This window comes from Ranitomeya imitator, chromosome 1, assembly GCF_032444005.1.
Source record: "Ranitomeya imitator isolate aRanImi1 chromosome 1, aRanImi1.pri, whole genome shotgun sequence".
Taxonomy (NCBI): domain Eukaryota; kingdom Metazoa; phylum Chordata; class Amphibia; order Anura; family Dendrobatidae; genus Ranitomeya; species Ranitomeya imitator.
In genome coordinates, this window is record NC_091282.1 from 403,023,006 (window position 1) to 403,051,000 (window position 27,995).

The following is a 27,995-nucleotide window of genomic DNA, read 5'->3' on the forward strand; positions in this document are numbered from 1 at the left end:
TCGTCAGGGACCCGTTCGTTCGTCGTGTCTAATTCTAAGGGAGGTGGCTCTCGCCCTCCTGTTTCTGCCTCTTCTGCCTTAGTCAAACACTTTGTGTGTTCGTCTTGTAATTGCAAGCTTCCCTCAGGTCAGTCCTCTCCGATCTGTCAGGCCTGCAGCAACCCCGTTATGCCCACTGCCCAGGACCCCCCTGCTGTTCCGCCTGAGAGCGAAGCCTCCACCCCAGCCTGGGCTTCTGTTCTGTCACAATCCGTAGCGGATCTAACACTGGGGTCTCAAACTCTTGTGTCCGTGCTTGATAGGTTACCCTTGCAGGCCCCCGAAGTAGCCAGCGGGTCGCAGGAGGCTCCATCTAAGCCTTCCGTTATTGGCCGCAAAAGGTCCAGACGGGAACGCCGGTCCGAGTCCTCTTCCCTTTCCATCTTGCCCCATGGTCCGAGGCTTTCTCTGATGCACCTTCGGAGGATATCTCAGAGCTGGAATCAAACCAATTCTCTAGCATGAGAGATATGGTTCAGAACCTCTTTGGAGCGATAAATAAGACCTGTGGCATCAAAAATTCCTCTACGGAACCCGCAGTTTTTCGCTCCTCACCCTGAATTCGAGGAGATCATGACCAGAGAAAGAGAGAATCCGATCAGACGATTTCAGAGAGGAAAGCGCCTTGGCGTTTTATATCCTTTCTCTCCGGAGCTCACCCCTAATTGGATGGTTTCTCCCTCGGTAGATTCCCCAGTTTCCAGGCTGTCCACCAATACGGTCCTCCCACTATTCCGGCGGAGCATCTCTGAAGGATTCTAATGATAGTCATAGAATCCTTTGCAAAGTCTGCTCTATGCCCAGCCTTTGCTTCCACCTGGGTTTCAATATCCATATCCAAATGGGCCAAACAACTCCGTCAGGGCATCCTGGATGGGGCTCCACCCAGACAGCTGACGGAGCTTGCCAACCAAATTTCTCATACGGGTGAATACCTGGTCTCCGCTTCGCTGGATGCCGCGTCTTGTACGGCTCAGGCGTTTAGCAATGCTGTTGCCATCCGTCGGACCGCTTGGCTCAAGGCCTGGCAGGCGGATTTGTCTTTTAAGAAGTCCCTTACCAGCCTGCCTTTTCAGGGTTCACGTCTTTTTGGCTCTAAGCTGGACCAAATCATTAAGGACGCCACCGGGGGCATAAGTTCTCTTCTTCCCCAGTCTAAACCTCGTCGCCCTCCTCCTAGGCGGCAATTTCGGTCCTTTTGGCCCTTTCACTGCTTTGCGGCGTCAGATTCCTTGTCCCAACAGCTGAGGCCGCAGGCACGACAAGAGAAGAAGGTATCCCTTTACATTGGGAGTAGCGAGAACGCCAGGAAGGAGTGGGTCTAAAGTTTAAACCCACTCCTTCCTGGCGTTCTCGCTACTTCCAAGGTAGATCCTCCAGGTCTAGGACTGGAAGATCCACCTCGGCATGACTCTCGACAAGTCCCCAGCACACTTCCCAGGCTGGGCGGCCGTCTCCTCTTCTTCAGAGACGTCTGGATCTCCTCAATAGCGGACGCATGGGTCAGGGAAATTGTATCCTCGGGATACAAAATTGTTCGTTTCACGACCCCAGGATCGTTTCTTCGAATCCCGACCTCAAAGAGACCCCGCTCTAGTTCCGTGTTTCTTCACTGCCATCGCTTCTCTCCTGAAATCCGGGATAATCGTTTCCAGTCCCAGAACAAGAACGCTTCACAGGTTTCTATTCAAATCTTTTTGTGGTACCGAAAAAAGACGGCAAGGTTCGTTCCATTCTGGATCTCAAATTGCTGAACAAGAGTTTGTCTGAGACACTTCAGGATGGAATCCGTTCGATCAGTAATTGCTTCCATGGAGGCTCAGGAATTTCTGTGCTCCATAGACATCCAGGACGCCTACCTCCATGTTCTGATATTCCCGGGACATCACCGATTCCTGTGTTTTGCAGTACTTCAGGAGTACCTGCCGTCGCCCTGCCGTTCGGTCTTGCAACCGCTCCCAGGGTTTTCACGAAGATCATGGCAGCTCTGATAGCCATCTTGAGGGTCAGGGGCCTGGTACTTTTTTCCCTACCTCGACGACATCCTCATCAAGGCTCCGTCTTTTTCTCAGGCTCACGAAAGCCTGTCCATCGTCCTCGACATTCTATCCCGTTTCGGGTGGCTTGTCAACAGGAAGAAATCCTGTCTTGTCCCTTCTCAGCGCCTCGTTTTTCTGGGCATGCTCTTCGACACTCGTCAGACCAAAGTCTTCCTTCCCGAAGACAAGAGATCCATCAGGAAGTTCACTTGCTCCAGGGTCCTCGGCTTTCCTCCTTCCGATCGGCCATGAAGCTTCTGGGAAGGATGGTTGCAACATTGGAAGCGATTCCCTTTGCCCAATTTCACTTGCGACCTCTTGAGCAGGCCATCCTATCAAAGTGGGACAGGTCTGTCTTCTCCCTGGATCGACCTCTCCCCGGGTCAAGTGGTCTCTCAACTGGTGGCTGACGTCACCTCTCATCTCCCAGGGCAGGTCCTTCCTTCCAGTTCCCTGGCAGGTGGTGACGACGGACGCCAGCCTTCTCGGCTGGGGTGCTGTGTTTCGTTGCCTAACTGTTCAGGGTCGTTGGTTGGCGCAGGAGTCTTCTCTGCCGATCAACGTCCTTGAGATTCGGGCCATATTTCTGTCCCTTCGTCACTGGGAAAGGATTCTCTGGAGTCTACCAATCCGAATCCACGGCTGTGGCATATGTCAACCATCAGGGGGGGGGGGACTCAGAGCTCCTTGGCCGAGGTATCCAAGATCCTCCTCTAGGCAGAGGCAACGGTTCCGGTGATATCCGCGGTGCATATCCCCAGCGTGGACAATTGGGCCGCCGACTTCCTCAGCCGCGAGGGCCTCGCGGCAGGGGAATGGTTCTTGCATCAGGACGTCTTCCATCAGATTTGTCTTCGATGGGGGACTCCGGACGTGGACCTCACGGCGTCCCGCATGAACAGAAAGGTCCCTCGGTTCGTCTCCAGTGGGCGTCGACGCTCTGGCCATTCCTTGGTCGCAGTTCGTGCTCCCATACCGGTTTCCTCCCCTTCCCTTGCTTCCCAAGCTGTTGAAAAAGATCAAGGCAGAAGGGTTGCCGGTCATTCTGATCGCCCTGGATTGGCCCAGGAGATCTTGGTTTGCAGAGATCGTCAATCTTCTCGCGGACGCCTCCTGGCGCCTTCCAGACAGACCCGATCTGCTGTCTCAGGGTCCGATCTGCCACCCGAATTCTCGGTCGCTCAGTTTAACGGCGTGGCTGTTGAGACTGCAGTTCTAAGAGCGTCCGGTCTTTCAGACTGTGTGATTCACACTATGATCCAGGCTAGGAAGCCTTAGTCTTCCAGGATCTACTATCGTACCTGGAAGGCTTACTTCCGTTGGTGCGAGTCCAACCGCGTTTCACCTATGTCCTTTTCCCTGCCTTCCATTTTGGCCTTCCTTCAGGCTGGACTGGATTCGGGCCTTGCTCTTAGTTCCCTAAAGGGCCAGGTTTCTGCGCTCTCTATCCTTTTTCAGAAGACGTTATCTTCTCGGCCACAGGTTAAGACCTTCCTTCAAGGAGTATCCCATGCTGTCCCTCTGTACAGCGCCCCTGTGAATTCATGGGATTTAAATCTTGTGCTGGACGTTCTGAGGGGTTTCCCTTTTGAGCCTCTCAGGGAGGTTTCCCTGTCATTTCTATCCTGGAAGGTGGCCTTTCTTGTGGCCATCACTTCTATCCGCCGCGTTTTCGAGTTGGCGGCCCTTTCTTGCCGACCTCCTTTCTTGGTTATCCACCAGGACAAGGTGGTCCTCAGGCCTCCGCCTTCCTTTCTTCCTAAGGTGGTTTCCACCTTCCACCTCAACGAGGACATTGTTCTACCTTCCTTTTCTCCAGCTCTGATTCATCCTCTGAAGCGATCATTGAACAAGCTGGACCTCTTCAGGACTGTGAGAATCTACCTGGCTAGAACGGCCGCTTTCCGGAAAACGGATTCTCTTTTTGTCGTTCCTGAATGCACGCGTAGAGGCCTGCCGGCTTCCAAGGCGACTATTGCTCGCTGGATGAGAACGGCAATTTTGGAGGCTTACCGGGTCAAGAACAGAGTGCCCCCTCCTGGGATAAAGGCTCACTCTACCCGGGCAATCGGCGCTTCCTGGGCGGTACACCACAGGGCTTCCGCCCTACAGCTTTGCAAAGCGGCAACCTGGTCTTCCATCCATACCTACGCTTCTGCAGACGCCAGCCTAGGCAGAAGGATCTTGCAGGCGGCAGTGGTGAGTCCTCTGACCTGATGGAAGCCTGTTTTTCCCACCCCTAGGGTATGCTTTGGGACGTCCCATGGTTCCTGTGTCCCCCAATGAGAGGCGATAGAGAAAACAGGATTTTTGGTTGCTTACCGTAAAATCTGTTTCTCGAAGCCTTCATTGGGGGACACAGCACCCTCCCATGTTATTCAGTTTCTGTTGTTCTATGACTGTTCTCATGTTTACAGTTCTCATGTTTGTGGTTATGTTATTTCAACCTTATTGTTTTTCTCCTACTGCTCTCTCACTAACTGAAGTGCATAATGCCAGTCGGTGGGGTGTACACTGCAGGGGAGGAGATAACTTTTTTTGTTCATAGTATCAGCCTCCTAGTGGCAGCAGCATGCACCCATGGTCCCTGTGTCCCCCAATGAAGGCTCCGAGAAACAGATTTTACGGTAAGCAACCAAAAATCCTGTTTTTTAAAGTTGATCCTAAAACCAGATCCATTGTCCTAGAAATAGACTTTCATCCCAAAATCTGAGCTCATGTAGACTAATATGGTTATGTGCGTTTGTGTGTGTGTGTGTGTCTGTATGTATATGTGTGTGTGTGTGTGTATATATATATATATATATATATATATATATATATATATATATATATATATATATATATATATATATATATATATATATATATATATATATATATATATATATATCAAAAAAGGAAGAACTAGATGTGGCACTCACCCAGGTTGGCTGCAAATCAATGTCCTTTATTCATCATAGCAACGAAACAGACATAGTAAGGAGAGGCGGCTGGTTGAGGGTAGCGGTGCGGGGAGTGAGGAGAGGACAACGGCCGTTGTCCTCTCCTCACTCCCCGCACCGCTACCCTCAACCAGCCGCCTCTCCTTACTATGTCTGTTTCGTTGCTATGATGAATAAAGGACATTGATTTGCAGCCAACCTGGGTGAGTGCCACATCTAGTTTTTCCTTTTTTGACATTTGTCTATTACTTTTGTGTGGAGCACCACCCGCTTGCTGATGGTCTTATACGTGCTACACGAGTCTGAATTGGGATCCAACGTCTGTTAGTGAACCGCTTGTTGCGAGATTACCTAGTGCCGTTCATACTTTTCACTTTGCTCCTGATATATATATATATATATATATATATATATATATATATATATATATATATATATATATATATATATATATATATATATATTATATACATATGTGTATTATATATATAATTTGTTTGCACCTAGACTAAATCCCCTGTTTATTTACTCCTTTATTCCAAAAGATTAAATATAATGAGAATCGCTCCTTCATGTTGTTTGATGATGAGGCAGATGAAGAGGATGTTGTCCTTCACGATGAAGGGGACGACGATGGCGATCCTGACATTGAAGGGTATTCTGAATCTGCTTGTTTATAGGGAACTTTCAGCTGTTTTGTGCTTTCTAGATCATTGTGTTTTGGAGAAAATATTGTGTGAAGATCTTTTCCTAGTGGTGCTCTAAGTGATTGACCAGTCTCTCTCTATGTACACACATGGGAGAGATCTGATAATCAATTAGTGTGGTGCTGGTAGAAGCAGGTGGGAAAAGATGATTAGAATATGCACCAGATTGTTTCATAGAAGACTATTGCTGGAGCTGTCGTTTAACCAGCTTCTAATTCATACTGCCTGTGGTTTGAGCCCCATAAATCAGTTGACAAGTTTTCTTTAACCCCTTTCTGACATCTGACGTAATAATCCGTCCCTGGGCTTATTTAACCAGGAACGGATTATTATGTCATCACGATCGCCGCTGGGTGTCAGCTGAATGTGACAGCTGACACTCAGCACTAATTATCAGGAGCGTTCACACAGCTCTCCTGGCACTTAAACCCCCTAAATGCTGTGACCGCTCCTGGCACTTAGTGCCGCATGTTAGCTGTCAGAATCAGCTGACACCTAGTGGTGATCGCCCGCACACCCCCAGTGTGCACGGGTGATCGCTCGTAATAATCCGTCCCTGGTCAAACATACCCAGGGCACATGGATGGATTATTACGTTAGATGTGAGAAAGGGGTTAAAATAATTGTAGAACTATTTAAAAAAATAAATAAATAAAAATCAAAATCAAAAGATATTGTATCAATAATTAAATATTCGTATGAAAAAAAAAATATCAACGACCCATCCTGTAAAACTGTCTCTCTAGTTTTTCCAAACAATTTTATTAACATTTTCAACCAAAACAAGACATAGAGAGAGCAAGGTTAACATAAATGCAATGGCATGAAAAATTCATGAAGCATAAAATTAAAAATAGAATAAAATAACAAAACAATAAATATGGTAAATTCTTATGGAAATATTTCCAGCCATCGAGACCATTTTGTCAAAAAGGAAGGAAAACAGCCATTCAGTAACACCAATTTTTGTTCATAAGATTTATGCAAAGCCAGTTTGTCAATAACTTCTTGTGAACAGGGTATTTTAGTAGATTTCCCCCAAAAAAAGCAATAGCATTCTTAAAAACTAAAAGCAGATGTATAACAAGTTTCCTAAAGGGTGGAGTTAATTGATCTGCATTCAACGAAAGCAGGGCCAACTGAGGAGGCAGAGAAAAATCCGAACGTTTTAATATAATAGAAATAAGAGAAGAGATTTCATCCCAAAAAGGTCTAATACGTGGACAAAACCAAAACAAATGGGAAAGGCTGCAATAATGTCCACAATCCCTCTCTAACTCCTTTAGTGAACAACATAAAAAAGGCAAAAAACTATGCTTTATCATCATACCACCAAACCAAAAGTGGAATAAAATGAGATCAAAAAGACTAATATAAATAGACATGGTTTTGCTGAAAACATCATCTTGTCCTGCAAAAAACAAGCCACCATACAGTTCTATCAGCGGAAAAATAAAAACGTTATAGCTCAACAAAAAAAAAAAGCGATGCAAAAATAATTATTTTTTTCTATAAAGGTTTTTGTGTAAAAGCGGCAAAACATAAAAAAAAGTATAATGAGGTATCGCTTTAATCGTACTGACCCGAAGAATAAAACTGCTGTATCAATTTTTCTGCACACAGAACGGCATAACCCCCACCCTAAAAAATTTTTTTTACTGAATTGCTGGTTTTAGTTCATTCTGTCTCCCAAAAATCAGAATAGAAAACGATCAATTAATGTCATGTGTCCAAAAAGGTGCCTATAAAAATGTCAAGTCGTCCCGCAAAAAACAAGCCCTCACATGACTCAAAATGGAAACATTATAGGTCTCAAAATATGGTGATGCAAAAAGTTTTTTCCAATAAAAAGCGTCTTTTAGTGTGTGACAGCTTCAAAACATAAAAACCCTATAAAAATCTGGTATCGCTGTAATGGCACCAATCCAAAGAATAGTCGTTTAACCCCTTAGTGACAGCCAACACATCTTTTAACCCCTATCTGACCTTGGACGGGATAGTACGTCCAAGGTCAGATCCCCTGCTTTGATGCAGGGCTCCGCGGTGAGCCCGCACCAAAGCCGGGACATGTCAGCTGTTTTGAACAGCTGACATGTGCCCGTAATAGGCGCGGGCAGAATCGCGATCTGCCCGCACCTATTAACTAGTTAAATGCCGCTGTCAAACGCAGACAGCGGCATTTAACTACCGCTTCCGGCCGGGCGGCCGGAAATGACGTCATCGCCGACCCCATCACATGATCGGGGGTCGGCGATGCTTCTCCATTGTAACCATAGAGGTCCTTGAGACCTCTATGGTTACTGATCGCCGGTGGCTGTGAGCGCCACCCTGTGGTCGGCGCTCACAGCACACATCCATTTCTGCTACATAGCAGCGATCAGCTGATCGCTGCTATGTAGCAGAGGCGATCGCGTTGTGCCTGCTTCTAGCCTCCCATGGAGGCTATTGAAGCATGGCAAAAGTAAAAAAAAAAAAGTTGAAACAAATGTTAAAAAAAAAATATAAAAGTTTCAATCACCCCCCTTTCGCCCCAATCAAAATAAATCAATAAAAAAATATCAAATCTACACATATTTGGTATCGCCTCGCTCAGAATCGCCCGATCTATCAATTAAAAAAAAGCATTAACCTGATCGCTAAACAGCGTAGCGGGAAAAAAATTCGAAACACCAGAATTACGTTTTTTTGTCGCCGCGACATTGCATTAAAATGCAATAACGGGCGATCAAAAGAACGTATCTGCACCGAAAAGCTATCATTAAAAACGTCATCTCGGCACGCAAAAAATAAGCCCTCAACCGACCCCAGATCACGAAAAATGGAGACGCTACAAGTATCGGTAAATGGCGCAATTTTGTTTTTTTTATAGCAAAGTTTGGAATTTTTTTTCACCACTTAGATAAAAAATAACCTAGTCATGTTAGGTGTCTACGAACTCGTACTGACCTGGAGAATCATAATGTCAGGTCAGTTTTAGCATTTAGTGAACCTAGCAAAAAAGCCTAACAAAAAACAAGTGTGGGATTGCACTTTTTTTTGCAATTTCACCGCACTTGGAATTTTTTTCCCGTTTTCTAGTACATGACATGCTAAAACCAATGATGTCGTTCAAAAGTACAACTCGTCCCGCAAAAAATAAGCCCTCACATGGCCAAATTGACGGAAAAATAAAAAAGTTATGGCTCTGGGAAGGAGGGGAGTGAAAAACTAACACGGAAAAATGAAAAATCCCATGGTCATGAAGGGGTTAACTGACCTGAGATATAAGAGAATAGCCTCCCCATACAGGTGACAATCCAGCAGCTGTCGGCTGTCCACTATAGCTGACAACTTGCTGTATCAGCCATGATCAATGTTGGCATAGTCCATATCTGTTTAACCCTTTAGATGCTGCTGTCAATAGTGACTACATAATTATAAATGGTTAACAGAGTGTGGGGGCTTCCTCTTTATCCCAATTGGTGCCCTCAGATCATGATTGTGTGGTCCTGATGTTTGCCATGGTAATTCACGACCAAAGAGCGGCCTTAGTCTGCCGGCTGTTGTAACCTGTTCAGAAGTTAGCGGCATTTAGGTGGTAAAAATACACATTTTCATTTCTGTCATACCACTTTGCATTAGTTTCTGTAAAGCACCTGAAGGGTTAATAAACTACCTGAAAGCAGTTTTCAATATGTCAGGGGGTGCTGTTTTTAAAATGGTATCACGTTTGGGGGTTTCCCAATATATGAGACCCCTAAAGTCACTTCAAACATGGATAAGTCCCTAAAAAAAGAAATGTTGTAAATTTCCTTGAAAAAATGAAAAAGTGCTGCTACATTTTTAAACCTCCTAAAATGCTAACAAAATAAAATAACATTTTACAAATGATGCTGATGTAAAGCCGACATGTGGGAAATGTTATTTATTAATGGTTTGCTGTGGTATGACCATCTGGATTAAAGGGATAATCATTCAAAGTTTGAAAATTGCTAATTTTTTAAAATTTTTCTCAAATTTTTGATATTTTTTTAATAAAATAAACACAAAACATATTGACCTAAATTTACCATTATCATAAAGTATAATGTGTCACGGAAAAACAGTCTCAAAATCACTGGGATTTGTTGAAGCGTTGCAGAGTTATTGCCACATAGTGACACTGGTCAGATTTCAAAAATTTGGCTCCGTCACTAAGGGGTTAATCACTTATGCATCATGAGGAACAGCGTAAAGAATAACTAAAAGCAATTCTTTACCTGCTGTTATTTTTTTTTCATTCTGCCCCCCAAATATCGCAGTAAGGCTCGGTGCACATTTATCTTGCGTTCTGCGCTGAGCGCTTACACCAGGGTTTCCATGTAAATCTCTGAAATATGCTAGTCAAACAGAACCCTCGGCGGGAGATTCCCTATAATGAGGCAGATGGAGGCACTGTGGACGCCGTCTGACCTGTGATCTGGCAGTGTCCGTCTTTTTAGGATTGCATAAAATTGCAGTCAGCCACAGTTTTGTGCACTTCTGAAAAGGACACCGCTGAACAGAGACCAGACGGAGTCCAGAGAAACTCTGCTGCCTCATTATAGTGAATGGATCCATCGGGGGTTTCATCTGAATCATGTCAGTTTTAGATTGAAACCCCAAAGTAAGTGCTCAGCATAGAGCACCGGATAAATGTGATCCCAAACGTTATGTAAAATGTTCCCAATAAAAGCTTCAACTCATTCACAAAAAAAGCAAGTCCTCACTCAGATCTGTAATCTGTTAACAGAAATATAGGGGCTTCCACGTTACTGGTTAGCACAAAGGCTGTGTAAAAGTGAAATGGCTCCTCAACCTCCAAAAGAAATTCAGCAAATTTTGTGCTCCCAAATCCATATGCCCCCTCCCTTCTGAGCCCCAGTGTGCATAAACCACATATTGCATACACATATTTGGCATTTCTGAAGTGATGAGAGCCCACCTAACTTAAGGGTGCATGTCTCCAGAATCACGGGCTGGATATAATGTACTGGTCACTACAGTGTACTGGTTCCTAAACCGGTGGTTTGCTATTTTCTCTCGGCAACATTAATTGCTGCTTGCTATTGCTTGCCATGGAGTCAAAATAGTCACTACACCTGTAGATAAATTTCCCAAGGGGTGTAGTTTCCCAAATGGGGTCACTTGAGAGAGGATTCTGCTCTTCTAGCAATTAGGAGCTCTGTATATGGAGTCCTCAAGTGGGAAAATCTGCGCTCCAGGAGGCAAATAGCGCTCAGTTCCTCCCGAGTCTCTCCATATGGCTAAGTAGTACTGTACAGCCACATGGGTTATTGCCACATTCAGTAGAAATTGTCGGATTTATGATGCCATTTTTGCCACTTCTTTGTGTGAAAATGTTAAATCTGGGGCTAAAACTAAATTTTGGTTGTAAAAATTGAGTTATTTTTTCCTACACTGTCCAATGGTTTAAAATTATGTGACACACCCATTATGTCAATATGATCACTGCACCCCTAGATGAATTCATTGAGATTTCTAGTTTTTACCCCTTTTGTGACTTGCGCCGTAGTAATATTTGACCAATATTGGTCTTAGCTATTAGTGTCACTTTTTTGTGGGTTTTGCCTTATCATGGGCAAAAATTGTAGTTGTACAGTCACGTGTGACTTTTTTTTTTTCTTAAGTGTTTTGTTGTTCTTGCGTTTTTTTTTTTTTTTTTAAATTCGTTTATTAATTACAGGACAGATCATACACACATTTGCTTGTATACATCATTATCCATTAGTTAGTTACAGAAAATTACCATACATAGCCGTGTATAAAATATTATAAAGATAATAAACTGTGTATGTTAATCAGTAACATCTTATTTGAACCTTAACTACATTAACTTCTAATAAAGCTTCTAAAACTAACATAACATAGTGCCTCTTGCAGGAGAGTTCTAAATAGACTCCGCCCTGTGAGTAAATAGTGTCCGCATAATCATACACCCTTTTTATGCTTATACTGAGTTATTTTGATCTAAACAGTATGGCCGGATGAGTTCCATCTTCCCCATATCTTTTCAAATTTGGCTGGACAACCCCTGTTGTGATATAGCGTCCGCTCATATGGAATAATTGAGTTCACTAAGTCAATCCATGCCCTAAGAGATGGTTCTTGCGTTTTTTTGCACTCAATAAAGTTTAATTATCTATTATTGTGTGGTGATCACCTTTTTTTGTGGCCCTAGTCTTATCCTCTTGTTGATCTATTGCTATTGTCTGGGCCCTTGGTTGATCCCCATTTTATTTGTTCACCATTGTTTGTTTCGATAAATTGGGGTTACTTATGGGGGGGTTCTGTTGTTCTGGCACCTCATGGCCTCTCCCAGTGGGTCATGACACCTGCAAACTATAACAGTAAAATCTGGCGCTCCTTGCGTTCTGAACTTTGTACTATGCTTGAAAAATATTTCTCGATTTCATGAAAGGTATTGGCACACTCAGGAATTTTTACTCAGGAATTTTTTTTACAACAAACGGAGGTCCATTTTTTCCTATTAACCCTTAGAAAACCAAAAACTTGTTGCTAAAACAACATTTTAGTGGTAAAAATGTAATTATTTCTTCATCGCTCAATGGTATCAAGTTCTGTGAGGCACATGTGGTGTCAATATGATCACTGCATCACTGGGGGGAGTTCATTGGGGAGTGTAGTTTGTAAAATGAGATCACATATAATAATAATAATAATAATCATAATTTTATTTATATAGCGCCAACATATTCCGCAGCGCTTTACAAATTATAGAGGGGACTTGTACAAACAATAGACATTACAGCATAACAGAAATCACAGTTCAAAATAGATACCAAGAAGAGTGAGGGCCCTGCTCACAAGCTTACAAACTATGAGGAAAAGGGGAGACACGAGAGGTGAATGGTAACAATTGCTTTAGTTATTCGGACCAGCCATAGTGTAAGGCTCAGGTGTTCATGTAAAGCTGCATGAACCAGTTAACTGCCTAAGTATGTAGCAGTACAGACACAGAGGGCTATTAACTGCATGAAGTGTATGAGAACACGTTGCGAGGAACCGGATTATGTTTTTTTTTTTTTTTTTTTGAATGGGCCACACAGGGATAGTTAGGTTAATGCGTTGATGTGGTAGGCCAATCTGAACAAATGAGTTTTTAGGGCACGCTTAAAACTGTGGGGATTAATCGTATTAACCTAGGTAGTGCATTCCAAAGAATCGGCGCAGCACGTGTAAAGTCTTGGAGACGGGAATGGTAGGTTCTGATTGAGGATGCTAACCTGAGGTCATTAGCGGAGCGGAGGGCATGGGTTGGGTGGTAAACTGAGACCAGAGAGGAGATGTAGGGTGGTGCTGAGCCATGGAGTGCTTTGTGGATGAGGGTAGTAGTTTTGTACTGGATTCTTGAGTGGATGTGTAACCAGTGTAATGACTGGCACAAGGTAGAGGCATCGGTGTAACGGTTGGTGAAGAATATGATCCTGGCTGCAGCATTCAGGACAGATTGGAGCGGGGAGAGTTTGGTAAATATAGGGGGTTTAAATTGGCATATCATTGAAAAGTTAATTTATTTCAGTTTTTCAATACAAAAAGTGAAACTCATGTATTATATAGAGTCATTACAAACAGAGTGATCTATTTCAAGTGTTTATTTATGTTAATGTTGATGATTATGTCTTACAGCCAATGATAACCCAAAAGTCATTATCTCAGTAAATTAGAATACTTTATAACACCAATTTAACAAATGATTTTAAAAGTTGAAATGTTGACCTATTGAAATGCATGTTCAGTAAATGCACTCAATACTTGGTCGGGGCTACTTTTGCATCAATTACTGCATCATTGCGGCGTGGCATGGAGGCAATCAGCCTGTGGCACTGCTGAGGTGTTATGGGAGCCCAGGTTGCTTTTATAGCAGCCTTCAGTTCGTATGCATTGTTGGATCTGGTGTCTCATCTTCCTCTTGACAATACCCCATAGATTCTCCATGGGGTTATGATCAGGCGAGTTTGTTGGCCAATCAAGCACAGTGATGCTGTTGTTTTTTTTAAATCGGGTATTAATACTTTTGGCAGTGTGGACAGGTGCCAAGTCCTGCTGGAGAATTAATTTTCCATCTCCGAAAAGCTTGTAGGCAGAGGGAAGCATGAAGTGCGCTAAAATTTCCTGGTAAACAGCTGGACTGACTTTGGTCTTGATAAAACACAGTGGACCTACAACTGCAGATGACATGGCTCCCGAAACCATCACTGATTGAGGACACTTCACACTAGACCTCAAGCAGCTTGGATTGTGTGCCTCTCCACTCTTCCTCCAGAGTCTGGGACCTTGATTTCCAAATGAAATGCAAAATAAACTTTCATCTGAAAACATCACCTTGGACCACTGAGCAACAGTCCAGTTCTTTTTCTCCTTGGCCCAGTTAAGACACTTCTGGCATTGTCTACTGGTCATGAGTGGCTTGACACAAGAAATATGACACTTGTAGCCCATGTCCTGGATATGTCGGTGTGTGGTGGCTCTTGAAGCAATGACTCTAGCAGCAGTCCACTCCTTGTGAATGTCCATCAAATGGCCTTTTCTTTCAAGGCTGCTGTTATCCCGGTTGCTTGTGCACCTTTTTCTACCACACTTTTTTCTTCCACTCAACTCTCCATTAATATGCTTGGATACAGCACTCTGTGAACAGACAGCTTCTTTAGCAATGACCTTTTGTGGCTTACCCTCCTTGTGGAGTGTGTCAATGACTGCCTTCTGGACATCTGTCAAGTCAGCAGTATTCCCCATGATTGTGGAGCCAACTGAAACAGACTAAGGAACCTTTTTAAATGCTTATGAAGCCTTTGCAGGTGTTTTTGTTCATTTTTTGAATTTACTGAGATAATGACTTTTTCATTGGCTGTAAGCCATAATCATCAACATTAACAGAAGTAAACACTTGGAATAGATCACTCTTTTGTAATGACTCTATATAATACAGTGGGGCAAAAAAGTATTTAGTCAGTCAGCAATAGTGCAAGTTCCACCACGTAAAAAGATGAGGCGTCTGTAATTTACATCATAGGTAGACCTCAACTATGGGAGACAAACTGAGAAAAAAAAATCCAGAAAATCATTGTCTGTTTTTTTATCATTTTTTTTGCATATTATGGTGGAAAATAAGTATTTGGTCAGAAACAAACAATCAAGATTTCTGGCTCTCACAGACCTGTAACTTCTTCTTTAAGAGTCTCCTCTTTCCTCCACTCATTACCTGTAGTAATGGCACCTGTTTAAACTTGTTATCAGTATAAAAAGACACCTGTGCACACCCTCAAACAGTCTGACTCCAAACTCCACTATGGTGAAGACCAAAGAGCTGTCAAAGGACACCAGAAACAAAATTGTAGCCCTGCACCAGGCTGGGAAGACTGAATCTGCAATAGCCAACCAGCTTGGAGTGAAGAAATCAACAGTGGGAGCAATAATTAGAAAATGGAAGACATACAAGACCACTGATAATCTCCCTCGATCTGGGGCTCCACACAAAATCCCACCCCGTGGGGTCAGAATGATCACAAGAACGGTGAGCAAAAATCCCAGAACCACGCGAGGGGACCAAGTGAATGAACTGCAGAGAGCTGGGACCAATGTAACAAGGCCTACCGTAAGTAACACACTACGCCACCATGGACTCAGATCCTGCAGTGCCAGACGTGTCCCACTGCTTAAGCCAGTACATGTCCGGGCCCGTCTGAAGTTTGCTAGAGGGCATTTGGATGATCCAGAGGAGTTTTGGGAAAATGTCCTATGGTCTGATGAAACCAAACTGGAACTGTTTGGTAGAAACACAACTTGTCGTGTTTGGAGGAAAAAGAATACTGAGTTGCATCCATCAAACACCATACCTACTGTAAAGCATGGTGGTGGAAACATCATGCTTTGGGGCTGTTTCTCTGTAAAGGGGCCAGGACGACTGATCCGGGTATATGAAAGAATGAATGGGGCCATGTATCTTGAGATTTTGAGTGCAAACCTCCTTCCATCAGCAAGGGCATTGAAGATGAAACGTGGCTGGGTCTTTCAACATGACAATTATCCAAAGCACACCGCCAGGGCAACGAAGGAGTGGCTTCGTAAGAAGCATTTCAAGGTCCTTGGAGTGGCCTAGCCAGTCTCCAGATCTCAACCCTATAGAAAACCTTTGGAGGGAGTTGAAAGTCCGTGTTGCCAGCGAAAAGCCAAAAACATCACTGCTCTAGAGGAGATCTGCATGGAGGAATGGGCCAACATACCAACAACAGTGTGTGGCAACCTTGTGAAGACTTACAGAAAACGTTTGACCTCTGTCATTGCCAACAAAAGATATATTACAAAGTATTGAGATGAAATTTTGTTTCTGACCAAATACTTATTTTCCACCATAATATGCAAATAAAATGTTAAAAAAACAGACAATGTGATTTTCTGGATTTTTTTTTTCTCCGTTTGTCTCCCATAGTTGAGGTCTACCTATGATGTAAATTACAGACGCCTCTCATCTTTTTAAGTGGTGGAACTTGCACTATTGCTGACTGACTAAATACTTTTTTGCCCCACTGTATATGGATTTCACTTTTTGTATTGAAGAACTTCAATAAACTAAGTTTTTGACATTCTGATTTTGTGAGAAGCACCTGTGTCATCAGATTATCACTAGAGGACTAGTGAACCTGCTGCCCTGTAATCCTCCATATTCATGAGCTCTGTATAACCCTGCCTCCATCACTGACTGGCAGCTTTTTGCCTATGCACAATGTACATGCATTGTGTGGGTGAGTTTATACAGTGCTCATTATTCAGAGAGCCGCTAGATCGGCATCAGAGTAATCAGTCATTTTATCAAATTAATAACAAGCAGACCAGTAAGTGACACATCGCTGGAATCCAATTCTATGCCCTTGCATAGTGCTGCTCTCAGATGAGTAGCAAATTTCCTTGAAATCAAAGTGCATAGTGGCAGAAAATGGAAAAATGTAACTTTTTTTTTTTATCATTTTAAGTATTGATAAGAAAACGTTGCTATGTGTAATATCGTATTGTATACATGGCTGAGGATTCTGTAAATCAAACCTTCGACTCCTCAATTTCCCTTACCTGCTACTACTACTCAGCATTGTTCACTACTGAGCCTGTACATAAAGTGTAGCACAGACTCATCTCCACTAAAAGCCGAGATCCTTATCAGAAACAGAACAGACATTTATAGGACATTTCATAACTTTCCCAAATTCTTGTGAAAACATTTACAGCACATCCTGCATTGTGCTACTGCACCCAATTTATTTTATATTTTCACATTTGATCCATTTTATTCCAACTCCATCAGAATGGACTCTGACTTCACAACTCTGACTCCACAGCCCTGATTGTATATGTATTCCAGTTTTGCATTTGGCATGATCATTGTTTATCTGCTGAAGATCTAGCAGCTACCTGAGTGTTTAGCTCTGTGTAACTCAGCCCCCATCACGGATTGTCAGCTTTATGCTCATGTACAGTGTACGCAGTAAGTTGGTAATCAGTGGTGGGAGTTGCAGGATTATACGGAGCTTATAAATATTCTGAACTGCCTGGCTGCAGGTTTATTAGTCCTCTAAAGATGTTGATCTCCTGCTGATAAAACTGATTTTTATCAAAACTATACTAAGTAGCCCAATAAATGACACAACGCTTGAATTGGTGTCTGCCCCTATATCATGCAGCTCTCAGATTAGATGTCAAAATCCTGGTGATACATTCCCTTTACTTGCTTCCTGGATACAATATCTTCTCATCACATTGTTATTCTTATGTAATGATGGCATTGGACAGATACTAAACAATTACAGTTCATGTATATTTGGACAGAGACAACATTTTTCTACTTTTGGTTATAGACATTACCACAATGAATTTTGAACAAAACAATTCAGATGCAGTTGAAGTTCAGACTTTCAGCTTTCATTTGAGGGTATCCACATTAAAATTGGATGAAGGGTTTAGGAGTTTCAGCTCCTTAACATGTGCCACCCTGTTTTTAAAAGGACCAAAAGTAATTGGGCAATTGACTCCAAGGCTATTTCATGGGCAGGTGTGAGCAATCCCTTCGTTATGTCATTCTCAATTAAGTAGATACAAGGCCTTGAGTTGATTTGAGGTGTGGTTCTTGCATTTGGAAGGTTTTGCTGTGAAGTAAACATGCGGTTAAAGGAGCTCTCCATGCAGGTGAAATAAGCCATCCATATCCCCTTAATGACAGCCAATACATCTTTTAACTAACCTGAGGTATTAGAGAATAGCCTCCCCATACAGGTGACAATCCAGCATCTGTCAGTTGTGCACTATAGCTGACAACTTTCTGCATAAGCCACGATCAGTGTTTCCACCGTCCAAATCTGTTTAACCCCTTAGATGCTGCTGTAAATAGTGACTACATCATTATAAATGGTTAACAGAGTGTGGGAGCTTCCTCTTTATCCCAATTGGTGCCCTCAGATCACGATTTTGTAGTCCTGATGTTTGCCGTGGCAATTCATGACCAAATAGCAGCATTAGCGTCTGATGGCTGTTGTAACCTGTTCAGAAGTTAGAGGCATTTAGGTGGTAAATATACACATTTTCATTTCGGTCGTACCACTTTGCAATAATTCCTGTAAAGCACCTGAAGGGTTAATAAACTACCTGACAGCGGTTTTCGATATGTCAGGGGGTGCTGTTTTTAAAATGGTATCACGTTTGGGGGTTTCCCAATATGAGTCCCCTAAAGTCACTTCAAACATGGATAGGTCCCTAAAAAATAAATGTAGTCAATTTCCTTGAAAAAATGAAAAATTGCTGCTACATTTTTAAACCTAAAATGCTATTAAAATAAAGAACATTTTACAAATGGTGCTGATGTAAAGCAGACATGTGGGAAATGTTATTTATTTATTTTTTTGTAAATCTGTTTATTAACTTTTCAATATATCCATCAAACAATTGGTAATAACAAAATGAATTAGAAGTCATAAACTCAACCCAAACCCTCCCCCACCCAGGAACCCCAATCTCTGCATGCGCATAGCCGTCAAAGCTAGTTACGGAACTGGTGAGTTGCCGCCTATCCGCTGCAATAAGTACCATTGTGTGTTTTCGAACTGCGCTTTCAGCTTCTCCCTAGTCTCCAAAGGCAGAGACGGGATAAGAGTAGACCATGTAGACAAAAATCTGCCTGACATTTTCTCTTTATTAGTCAAAGCATCCATCCATTCCATTTTGAATATGAATTGGATCTTAGAACGAATAAGAGAAAGCGATGGAGTTGCTGGATTTAACCATTGATGTAGTATGCTCTTCCTGGTCGCCGAGGCCCAAATCATGAGTGTAGCTTTGATATATTTAGATAATTTGTGTTGTGCCTCATCAAGAATGTTAAAAATAGCCCATTGAGGGGTGAGCGCAAAACTGATTCCACACAACTTTTGTAGCTCATCATGCACACTACCCCACAACTCCTGAATTTTCGGGCAGCTCCACAGATGGTGATAGATATTCGTGTTGCGGGATTTGCATTTAGAACACAAGTAGACTGAGACAGGAGACATCCTAGATTGCAGATAGGGCGTGATGTAGGCTCTATGTAATATTAGTAGAGCCATGTCCGTGTAGCTACTATATGATAGTACTTTTCTTTGCGCTAGTGTAGCATCAAGAAGATCCTCCACCTTGAGACCTGGGAGGTCCCTCAACCATCTAGCCACTCCCGTAGTTTTCCCTTCCCACGTCCATTTTTTGCGTATTACCGAGTAGATGTTACTTATGGACTCCGGTTGTGTTCTTGTATTTCAAATAAATCCATCTAGGTTTGTCCTCCCCTCTCCCGCCCTTCCAATCGGCTGACACTTCTGTGCTAAGCTGCACGCCTGAAGGAAATGGAAAGGATTGTTACTAAATAGTAGGAAGCTTTGCGATGCCGCCTCAAAGGTTAATACCGAAAAATTAAGATCCAGTAGATCGATTGCTTGCCTACAACCCTGAGAGGCCAGACGTCTATAGAAGGATGGTGCGGAGCCCCTTAAGAACCCCGGATTATCCAAGAAAGGCTGATATGGGGACAAACCTGCCCTTAGTTTACAAATCTTTCTACAACGTCTCCAGGTCAGTATTGTTTGCCATATAGTCGGATGATCCCGTATCTCTACCGAAAGAACCTCCCCTTTCAAATGTAACAAAGCCGACAATGAGATATGCGGGTAAAATTGTTGTTCTAGGTCAACGTTGGCGTAGTGAGAGACACCCCTTATCCAGTCAATGGCATATCTAAAATTAGCTGCTAAATTGTATCTACCCAGGTCAGGAAAATTTATTCCACCTTCTGCCCTTGTCGCCTGCAATTTAAAGAGTCCTATACGCGTTCTGCCTCCCACCCCCCAAATAAATTTACGAAAATTTGAGTTTAGTATATTAAGGTCTGCCCTAGACAGGAGTAGTGGTAACGTCTGAAAGGCATATATCAATTTGGGGAATACTATCATCTTAATTAGATGACATCTACCTGAGAATGATAACGTGAAATGTTTCCACGAATGGAGGAGACTAATTATGGAGGAGATTAAAGGTTTATAATTTACTCTGTATAAGATGGAGGGGTCCGCAGGCAGCCTTATCCCCAGGTATTTAATAGATTCCTGGCCCCAGTGAAATGGAAACAAGGGATCGCTCGACCTCCCAGATCTGAAAACCGCCAGAGCCTCAGACTTACTATAATTAACCTTAAAACCAGAACATTTACCAAATTTCTCCAAGATATTCATGATAGCCGGAATTGCCTGAGTTGGGTTGGCAATAAATAAAAGGATGTCATCAGCGAAGGCCGAGATCTTTATAGATGCAGTTCCCACTCTCACCCCCTCAAATGTCGCCTCATTCTGTAGTGTCCTCAAGAATGGATCTAGTGCCAAATTAAACAAAAGGGGAGACAAAGGGCAACCCTGGCGTGTCCCTCGCTGGATTTCAAAGGGCTTAGATAGTGTGTTATTTACTGACATCCTAGACAACGGGTTTTTATAGATAGATTTAACTGCCTCACAAAACCATGAGCCAAACCCTCTAAATGATAACAGATCAAACAGGTAGCCCCACGCCACCCTATCGAACGCCTTATCGGCGTCCAGGCTAACCACAATAGATTTCATATATCGTTTCACTCTACAGTTGGATATGGCTCCCAGAGCTGTTCTGATGTTTTTTGTGATGGATTTCCCATGTACAAATCCGGTTTGCTGCGGCGAGATCAGATTAGGGATAATTCTTTGTAGTCTGTCAGCCAAAATTTTTGTGAATATTTTGAAATCTGAATTAAGTAACGATATTGGTCTATATCCTTCAACCTGCAAGTGATCTTTGCCTGGCTTTGGAAGAATGACAACCGCCTCATTAAACCGGTCAGGAAGGCGGCCATACTTAACTATGTTATTATATAACTCACACAGGTGTGAAGTCAGGCTGGTTCCCAGAATTTTATAGTGCTCGTTGCTGAACCCATCTGGGCCTGGTGCCTTAGCTAATTTCAGTTTAGTTATAACTTGTAAAATCTCCGAGGGCGTTATAGGGGAATTGATGGCCTCCCTTTCTTCTTCTGTGAGTGTCGGTGCTAGGTGATCTCTAAGAAACTTCCTACTCGCCTCTTCCCCTCCCGACTCCGAACTGTATAACTCGCTAAAAAATGCTCTGAATTCATCTACTATTTCCTCATTGTTTGCCAAGGTGTGACAATCACGTCGTTGGATTTTATGTATTTTCGTCGCTTTCCTATATGGACGTGTAAGGGACGCCAACACCCTCCCCGGTTTATTGCCCCATTTAAAATATTTATGTTTTTGGTAGTCTAAGTTGAACATGGCCTTCTCGTGTGCCAACGCGTCCGCCTCCTCCTTAGCCCTTAGGAATTTTTCTTTTGTCGTTGGTGTATTGTTTAGTTTGAAGTCTTTGTATGCCTGGGTTAATGATTTTTGTGTATCCACCATACGTTTCATCACTTCTTTTTTTTGTGTGTGACTAACATAAGAAATAATCTGGCCCCTCAACACGGCCTTAGAGGCCATCCAAAACAAATGAGCGTCTAAGCAATGAGCGCGGTTGTCACCCTTATAGACCTCCCATGACATCTGCAAATATTTTTTAAAGGGAACCTGTCACCCCGTTTTTTCAGTAGGAGATAAAAAAAACCGTTAAATAGGGCCTGAGCTGTGCTTTACAATAGGGTATTTTTTGTCCCCTGATTCCCTACCTATGCTGCCGAAATACCTTACAAAAGTGTCCTTTTTCGCCTGTCAATCAGGCTGGTCAGGTCAGATGGGCGTGGTCACAGTGCTGTTTCTCCCCCACATCTTGCTTATGTTCCCGTTGGTGGCGTAGTGCTTCTCGCATGCGCAAGTGCCGAATGCACTGCGCAGCTGTAGAAAAAGAGCGCGCTCGCCGCTATTCAGCGGTTTCTCGGTGGGCGCAGCCATCTTCCTGAGGCCGCGCGTGCGCAGATGGAGTCTCCTGCTTCCCGGGGCTTCAGGAAAATGGCCGCGGGATGCCGCGCGTGCGCAGATGGACATCGCGGCGGCCATTTTCCTGAAGCAGAGTTCGAATCTCGGCTTCAGGAAAATGGCCGCCGCGATGTCCATCTGCGCACGCGCGGCATCCCGCAGCCATTTTCCTGAAGCCCCGGGAAGCAGGAGACTCCATCTGCGCACGCGCGGCCTCAGGAAGATGGCCGCGCCCGCTGAGAAACCGCTGAATAGAGGCAAGCGCGCTCTTTTTCTACAGCTGCGCAGTGCATTCGGCATTTGCGTATGCGAGAAGCACTACACCACCAACGGGAACATAAGCAAGATGTGGGGGAGAATGACCACGCCCATCTGACCTGACCAGCCTGATTGACAGATGAAAAAGGACACTTTTGTAAGGTATTTCGGCAGCATAGGTAGGGAATCAGGGGACAAAAAATACCCTATTGTAAAGCACAGCTCAGGCCCTATTTAACGGTATTTTTATCTCCTACTGAAAAAACGGGGTGACAGGTTCCCTTTAAAATCATCCGACTGATAGAGGTACGAAGGAAAACGCCACTTCCTCTCCTGATGTATTGGGGTTGTTAGATTAGATTTGAACGTTACTGGGGCATGATCCGATATATGGATATTTCTCCTTCCCCACATTGGGGGACACAGGACCATGGGTGTTATGCTGCTGTCACTAGGAGGCTGACACTAAGCTGAGACAAAAAAAGGTTAGCTCCTCCCCTGCAGTATACACCCTCATGCTGGCTTCCAGAGACCCAGTTCAAGCTTAGTGTCCGTACGAGGCACACTGATTTTTACTTTCTATCCGGACGAAGGGGGCGACGGATTCTTCCATGTTCCGATCTCCCCCGAACCAACAACAGGCGAGCACGGGAGTTTCACCTCTCCGTATCCTCTCCTGTGACGAGGGAGCCACTGCCTGAGCTGACCCTTTTGGGCGGCGGTCCCTTTCACGGGCGCCGATCTCCCCACGTAGTACAGACGAGCACTGGTGTTTTACCTCCAGTATCCTCTTCTGCAGCCAGGCCTTTTTATTGCCGGATATCAGCCCTGTCCACCAGGTTTCACCCTCGGCTATACAGAGGCACTACTACCCGTGGCGTCCGTGCAGCACACCCTGCATCACCACCGCTTATGCGGCTGATTCAGGTGGTGGACGGTTCCTCTCAACCCCCCATTCTGGGGTTGGTGGATGGAGGCTTCCCAACCCCTGCACCGTCCCTGTCTTTCACCCCAGGCACTCCTCACCTCAGGCCCCTTGCGCAGCAGCTGCTCCATCGGGGTAAGTGTCTCGCGTGGAGGGGGGGGGGGGGGGGGTCGCCGGTTCTGCAGTCCGGAGGGCTCTCTCTTAGTGGTGGCACACGCTTTTCCGCGCCCCTTATATTCCGGCCATCAGCGGCCGAGCGCCGGGCCGAAGCTGAAAATTTAGTCCCCGGCTTCGGCCTAGCACAGGCCGCATCCCGATAGGCTCCGCCCCCCATTTTGCGTCATTATACGGCGCCGCCCCCTGGTCCTGGCGCTTCTCGCTCTCTGCGAGATCTCCTCTCCCCACTCTCGGCGGCCATCTTGGATTTTCCCTCTGCACGCCGCAGCTCCTGCTCCAGCCGCAGCTACCCACACGTGCAGCGTTTTCTCCGTCTACTGTCGCCAGCAGGACCTGGTATACCGCCGCCTCTTCTCTCTCTCTGCGGGACACAGGACCTCGGGTAAGGAGACCACGTTAGGTTCTCCCCTGCAGCGCCGCCCTAGCTTCCTTAGATTCAGACCCGGTCTATCTTACATTAGGGTGCACCATGTCCCAGTCAAAGTCTAAAAAGTCCTCAAAGGTGCATACTACCTTCTTTTCTGCGTGTACCACCTGCCAGGCTCCACTTCCTCGGCCTCAGAGTTCCCCCCTCTGCTCAGCCTGCGATGCCCCATGTACCCAGGAGCCCGCCACCGACTCCAGCGTACCTAGTCCCCCCGCGTGGGTCGCGTCACTTTCGCAATCCGTGGATTTTTTAGCTAATGCCATCAAATCCATTCAGAACCCTCCTGGGGAACAGGGCAACCCGTTACAGGTGTTAAGAGATCCCTCCGTAGCAGGGGAATCGTCGGCCAGCAGGGGCCGCTCTCTCCGGAAAGAGGCACGGTCATCCAGAAAACGGATCCGCACTACCTCTCCTGAGCGCTCACCTCGCCACTCAGCCTCTGGCAGCTCCACCTCTCGCTCACCCTCTTTGGGGGCTCGCAGCGTTCACGACTCTGAATATGAGTCTGATGTATCCTTAGACCCGGAGGCTCCGGAGTTTAGATCTACGGTTGACTCCCTCATTGTGGCAGTCAATCACGCACTTAAAGTGGACGATGACTCTAATTCTGCTCCGGACCACGCAGTCTCCTTTACTAGAACCAAACGTTCTCATAAAACTTTCGCCTCTCACCCAGATTTTCTGGATATAGTCAGGCGACACAGGGAGCGTCCGGATAAGCGTTTCACGGGAAAAAAGGACCTTGTATCGAAATATCCTTTTTCAGCAGATCTCGTGAAAGACTGGACGGATCCCCCACTAGTAGATCCTCCGGTTTCGCGCCTTGCTTCCAAAACGCTCCTATCCGTCCCGGAGGGTGCTTCAATTAAGAGTCCCACTGAATGCCAGCTAGATTCCCTAGCTCGCTCAGTGTACGAAGCCTCAGGTTCTTCCCTATCTCCCTCTTTCGCCGCGGCTTGGGTGGCCAAGGCAATGGTTTCCTGGGCAAACGCTCTAGCAAAATCCATTCATGAACAGGATCTCCCGTCTGAGATGGCGGACCTTGCTAAACAGATAGCCATGGCTGGTGATTACGTGATGTACGCATCTCTCGATGCAGTGAATTGCGCAGCATCGGCGGCCTCAAAGGCCATCACTATCAGAAGGGCTATTTGGCTCAGGGAGTGGCGCGCAGATTCCTCCTCTAAAAAATCTCTGATTTCTCTCCCTTTTCAGAGCGGGCATCTTTTTGGTGAAAAGCTAGACCAGCTTATTTCCGACGCTACAGGGGGAAAGAGCAAGTTCCTTCCTCAACAGAGGCCCAAGGCGGCCTTCCAGCGCCAGCCATATTTTCGCATTCGGCCCTTTCGTACCAACCCAGCCTGGTCCAATCCTGCTGGTTTTTCCAGAGCGGACCGTTCCGTTCGCTCAGACAGGGACGTTCGTCCCTCTTTCAGGCCGAATCCGTCCTGGCGAGGAAAGCCTAGGCAGCCCAGGACCAGAGGTTCCAGACCCTCCAGATTCCCTCCTCAATGACTCGGGAATGGCGCCAGTCGATACCTCCAGAGTAGGCGGACGCCTACTTCTTTTTCAGCAAGACTGGCTCTCCGTCATTCACGACGAATGGGTCAGGGATCTGGTGTCGTCTGGCTACAAAATAGAGTTCTCCGCTCCTCCTCCAACTCGGTTTTTTCCCTCTCGTCTCCCCAGTTCGGGAGCTCAGTCTCGCGCCCTCCTTTGCGCCATTCACTCCCTCCGCCAGAGCTGGGTCATTATTCCGGTTCCGGAACACGAGAAGTTCAAAGGTTTCTACTCGAACCTCTTCGTCGTGCCAAAAAAGGACGGGAAAGTGCGCCCCATTTTGGATCTGAAGCTCCTGAACAAGTGCGTAAAAGTACGACACTTCAGGATGGAATCGCTCAGGTCGGTCATCTCCTCGATGGAAAGAGGGGAATTCTTGGCATCGATAGATATCAAGGATGCCTATCTTCACATTCCAATATTCCCGCCACATCAAAGGTTCCTCCGCTTTACCGTTCTACAGGACCATTTCCAGTTCACGGCCTTACCCTTCGGTCTTGCCACGGCACCCAGGGTATTCACGAAGGTCATGGCGGCTGTCATGACCATTCTTCATTCTCGAGGAGTCGTGTTGCCTTACTTAGACGACCTCCTCATAAAGGGTCCGTCTTATCAGGCCTGCGAGGCAAGCGTCCACATTACTTTGGATTCTCTTTCGCGCCTGGGCTGGTTGATCAACTTGGACAAGTCCTCTCCCGTTCCTGCCCGACGGATCTCCTTTCTGGGAATGATCCTGGACACTTCAAGGGGTCTGGTCTTGCTTCCTCGGTCCAAGGCCCAAGCACTTCAGCAAGGAGCCCGAACGCTCTGCCATCCTCGCCCGCGAACCATTCGGTTTGCCATGAAAATCCTGGGAAAGATGGTTGCAGCAATCGAAGCGGTTCCTTTCGCTCAACTCCATCTCCGCCCCTTGCAACAGGCTCTGCTGGACAACTGGGACAGGAGTCTCTCATCTCTCGACTGTCCTTGCCCGTTGTCTCCGCGGATCAGACAATCTCTTGTATGGTGGACCCTGGGTCCATCTCTTCTCCAGGGGAAGTCCTTTCTCCCGATCCGCTGGTTAGTGGTAACTTCCGACGCCAGTCTCCTCGGCTGGGGTGCGGTGTTTCTTCACCACTCTGCCCAGGGCCGTTGGACAGTTCGGGAGTCAAGGCTCCCTATCAACATCCTGGAGATTCGTGCGATCAGACTTGCCCTGAGTCGCTTTCACGCCCTGCTCGCGGGTCACCCAATACGAGTCCAATCGGACAACGTCACAGCGGTGGCTTACATAAACCACCAAGGGGGTACCCGCAGCAGGGCGGCGATGCAGGAAGTCTCCCACATTCTTCGTTGGGCCGAAACCAACCATTCCACCATTTCCGCGGTGCACATTCCGGGAGTCGAAAACTGGGCGGCGGACTTTCTGAGCCACCAGGGCCTTGCCTCGGGGGAGTGGGAACTCCATCCAGAGGTTTTTCGACAGATCTGCCTTCGCTGGGGGACCCCGGACGTGGATCTGATGGAGTCCAGATTGAACGCCAAGGTCCACAACTTCATTGCGCGTTCTCGGGATCCTCAGGCCATCGGAGTGGATGCGCTGATATTCCCTTGGAATCAGTTTCAACTCCCATATGTGTTTCCTCCACTTCCCTTACTGCCGAAGGTCATCCGAAAGATCAAGACGGAGGGAGTTTCGGTCATTCTGGTCGCCCCAGATTGGCCACGTCGCGCTTGGTACGCGGAGCTCGTTCAGCTCGTAGCCGACGCCCCCTGGCGGTTACCAGACCGCCCAGACCTGCTTCGCCAAGGACCGATCTGCCACCAGAGCTCAGGGGCCCTACGTTTAACGGCGTGGCTGTTGAAACCTGGATTCTAACTCGAGCTGGTTTCTCTCAGCAGGTCATTCCCACCATGCTAAGCGCTCGCAAGGCGTCTTCCGCTTCCATTTACCACCGCGCCTGGAAGACCTTCTTCTCATGGTGCAGACTCCGAGGTCACCCTCCGCTAGTCTTCTCAACCCCTTGCATCTTGGATTTCCTTCAGTCCGGTTTGGATTCCGGCTTGGCACTGAGTTCCCTCAAAGGTCAGATCTCAGCGTTATCCGTGTTGTTTCAACACAGGATCGCTGCCAACCTTCAAGTCAAGACTTTCATTCAGGGGTTCTCCCATGTGGTACCCCCCTACAGAATGCCGTTGGAGACCTGGGATCTCAACTTGGTCCTGGGGGTTCTTCAGGAACCTCCATTCGAACCCCTTCAGGACGTTCCGCTTTCTGTCCTCTCCTGGAAGGTTGCCTTCCTCGTAGCCGTAACGTCTATCAGACGGGTCTCAGAATTGGCCGCTTTATCCTGCCGGGCTCCTTTTCTTGCCTTCCATCAGGACAAGGTAGTCCTACGCCCTTCTCCGGCCTTTCTTCCTAAGGTGGTCTCATCTT

At 45.7% G+C, this 27,995-nt stretch overlaps 1 protein-coding gene across 1 annotated transcript in view; it reads left to right on the forward strand.

Annotated features, from left to right (window-relative positions):
* IPO4 (importin 4) overlaps positions 1 to 27,995 on the forward strand; it is a 320,435-nt gene that overhangs the window by 190,475 nt on the left and 101,965 nt on the right. The window contains exon 19 of the mRNA XM_069762452.1: positions 5,569 to 5,678. Within this exon, the coding sequence (XP_069618553.1) occupies positions 5,569 to 5,678 (110 nt within the window). The remainder of the gene's footprint in view (positions 1 to 5,568; positions 5,679 to 27,995) is intronic.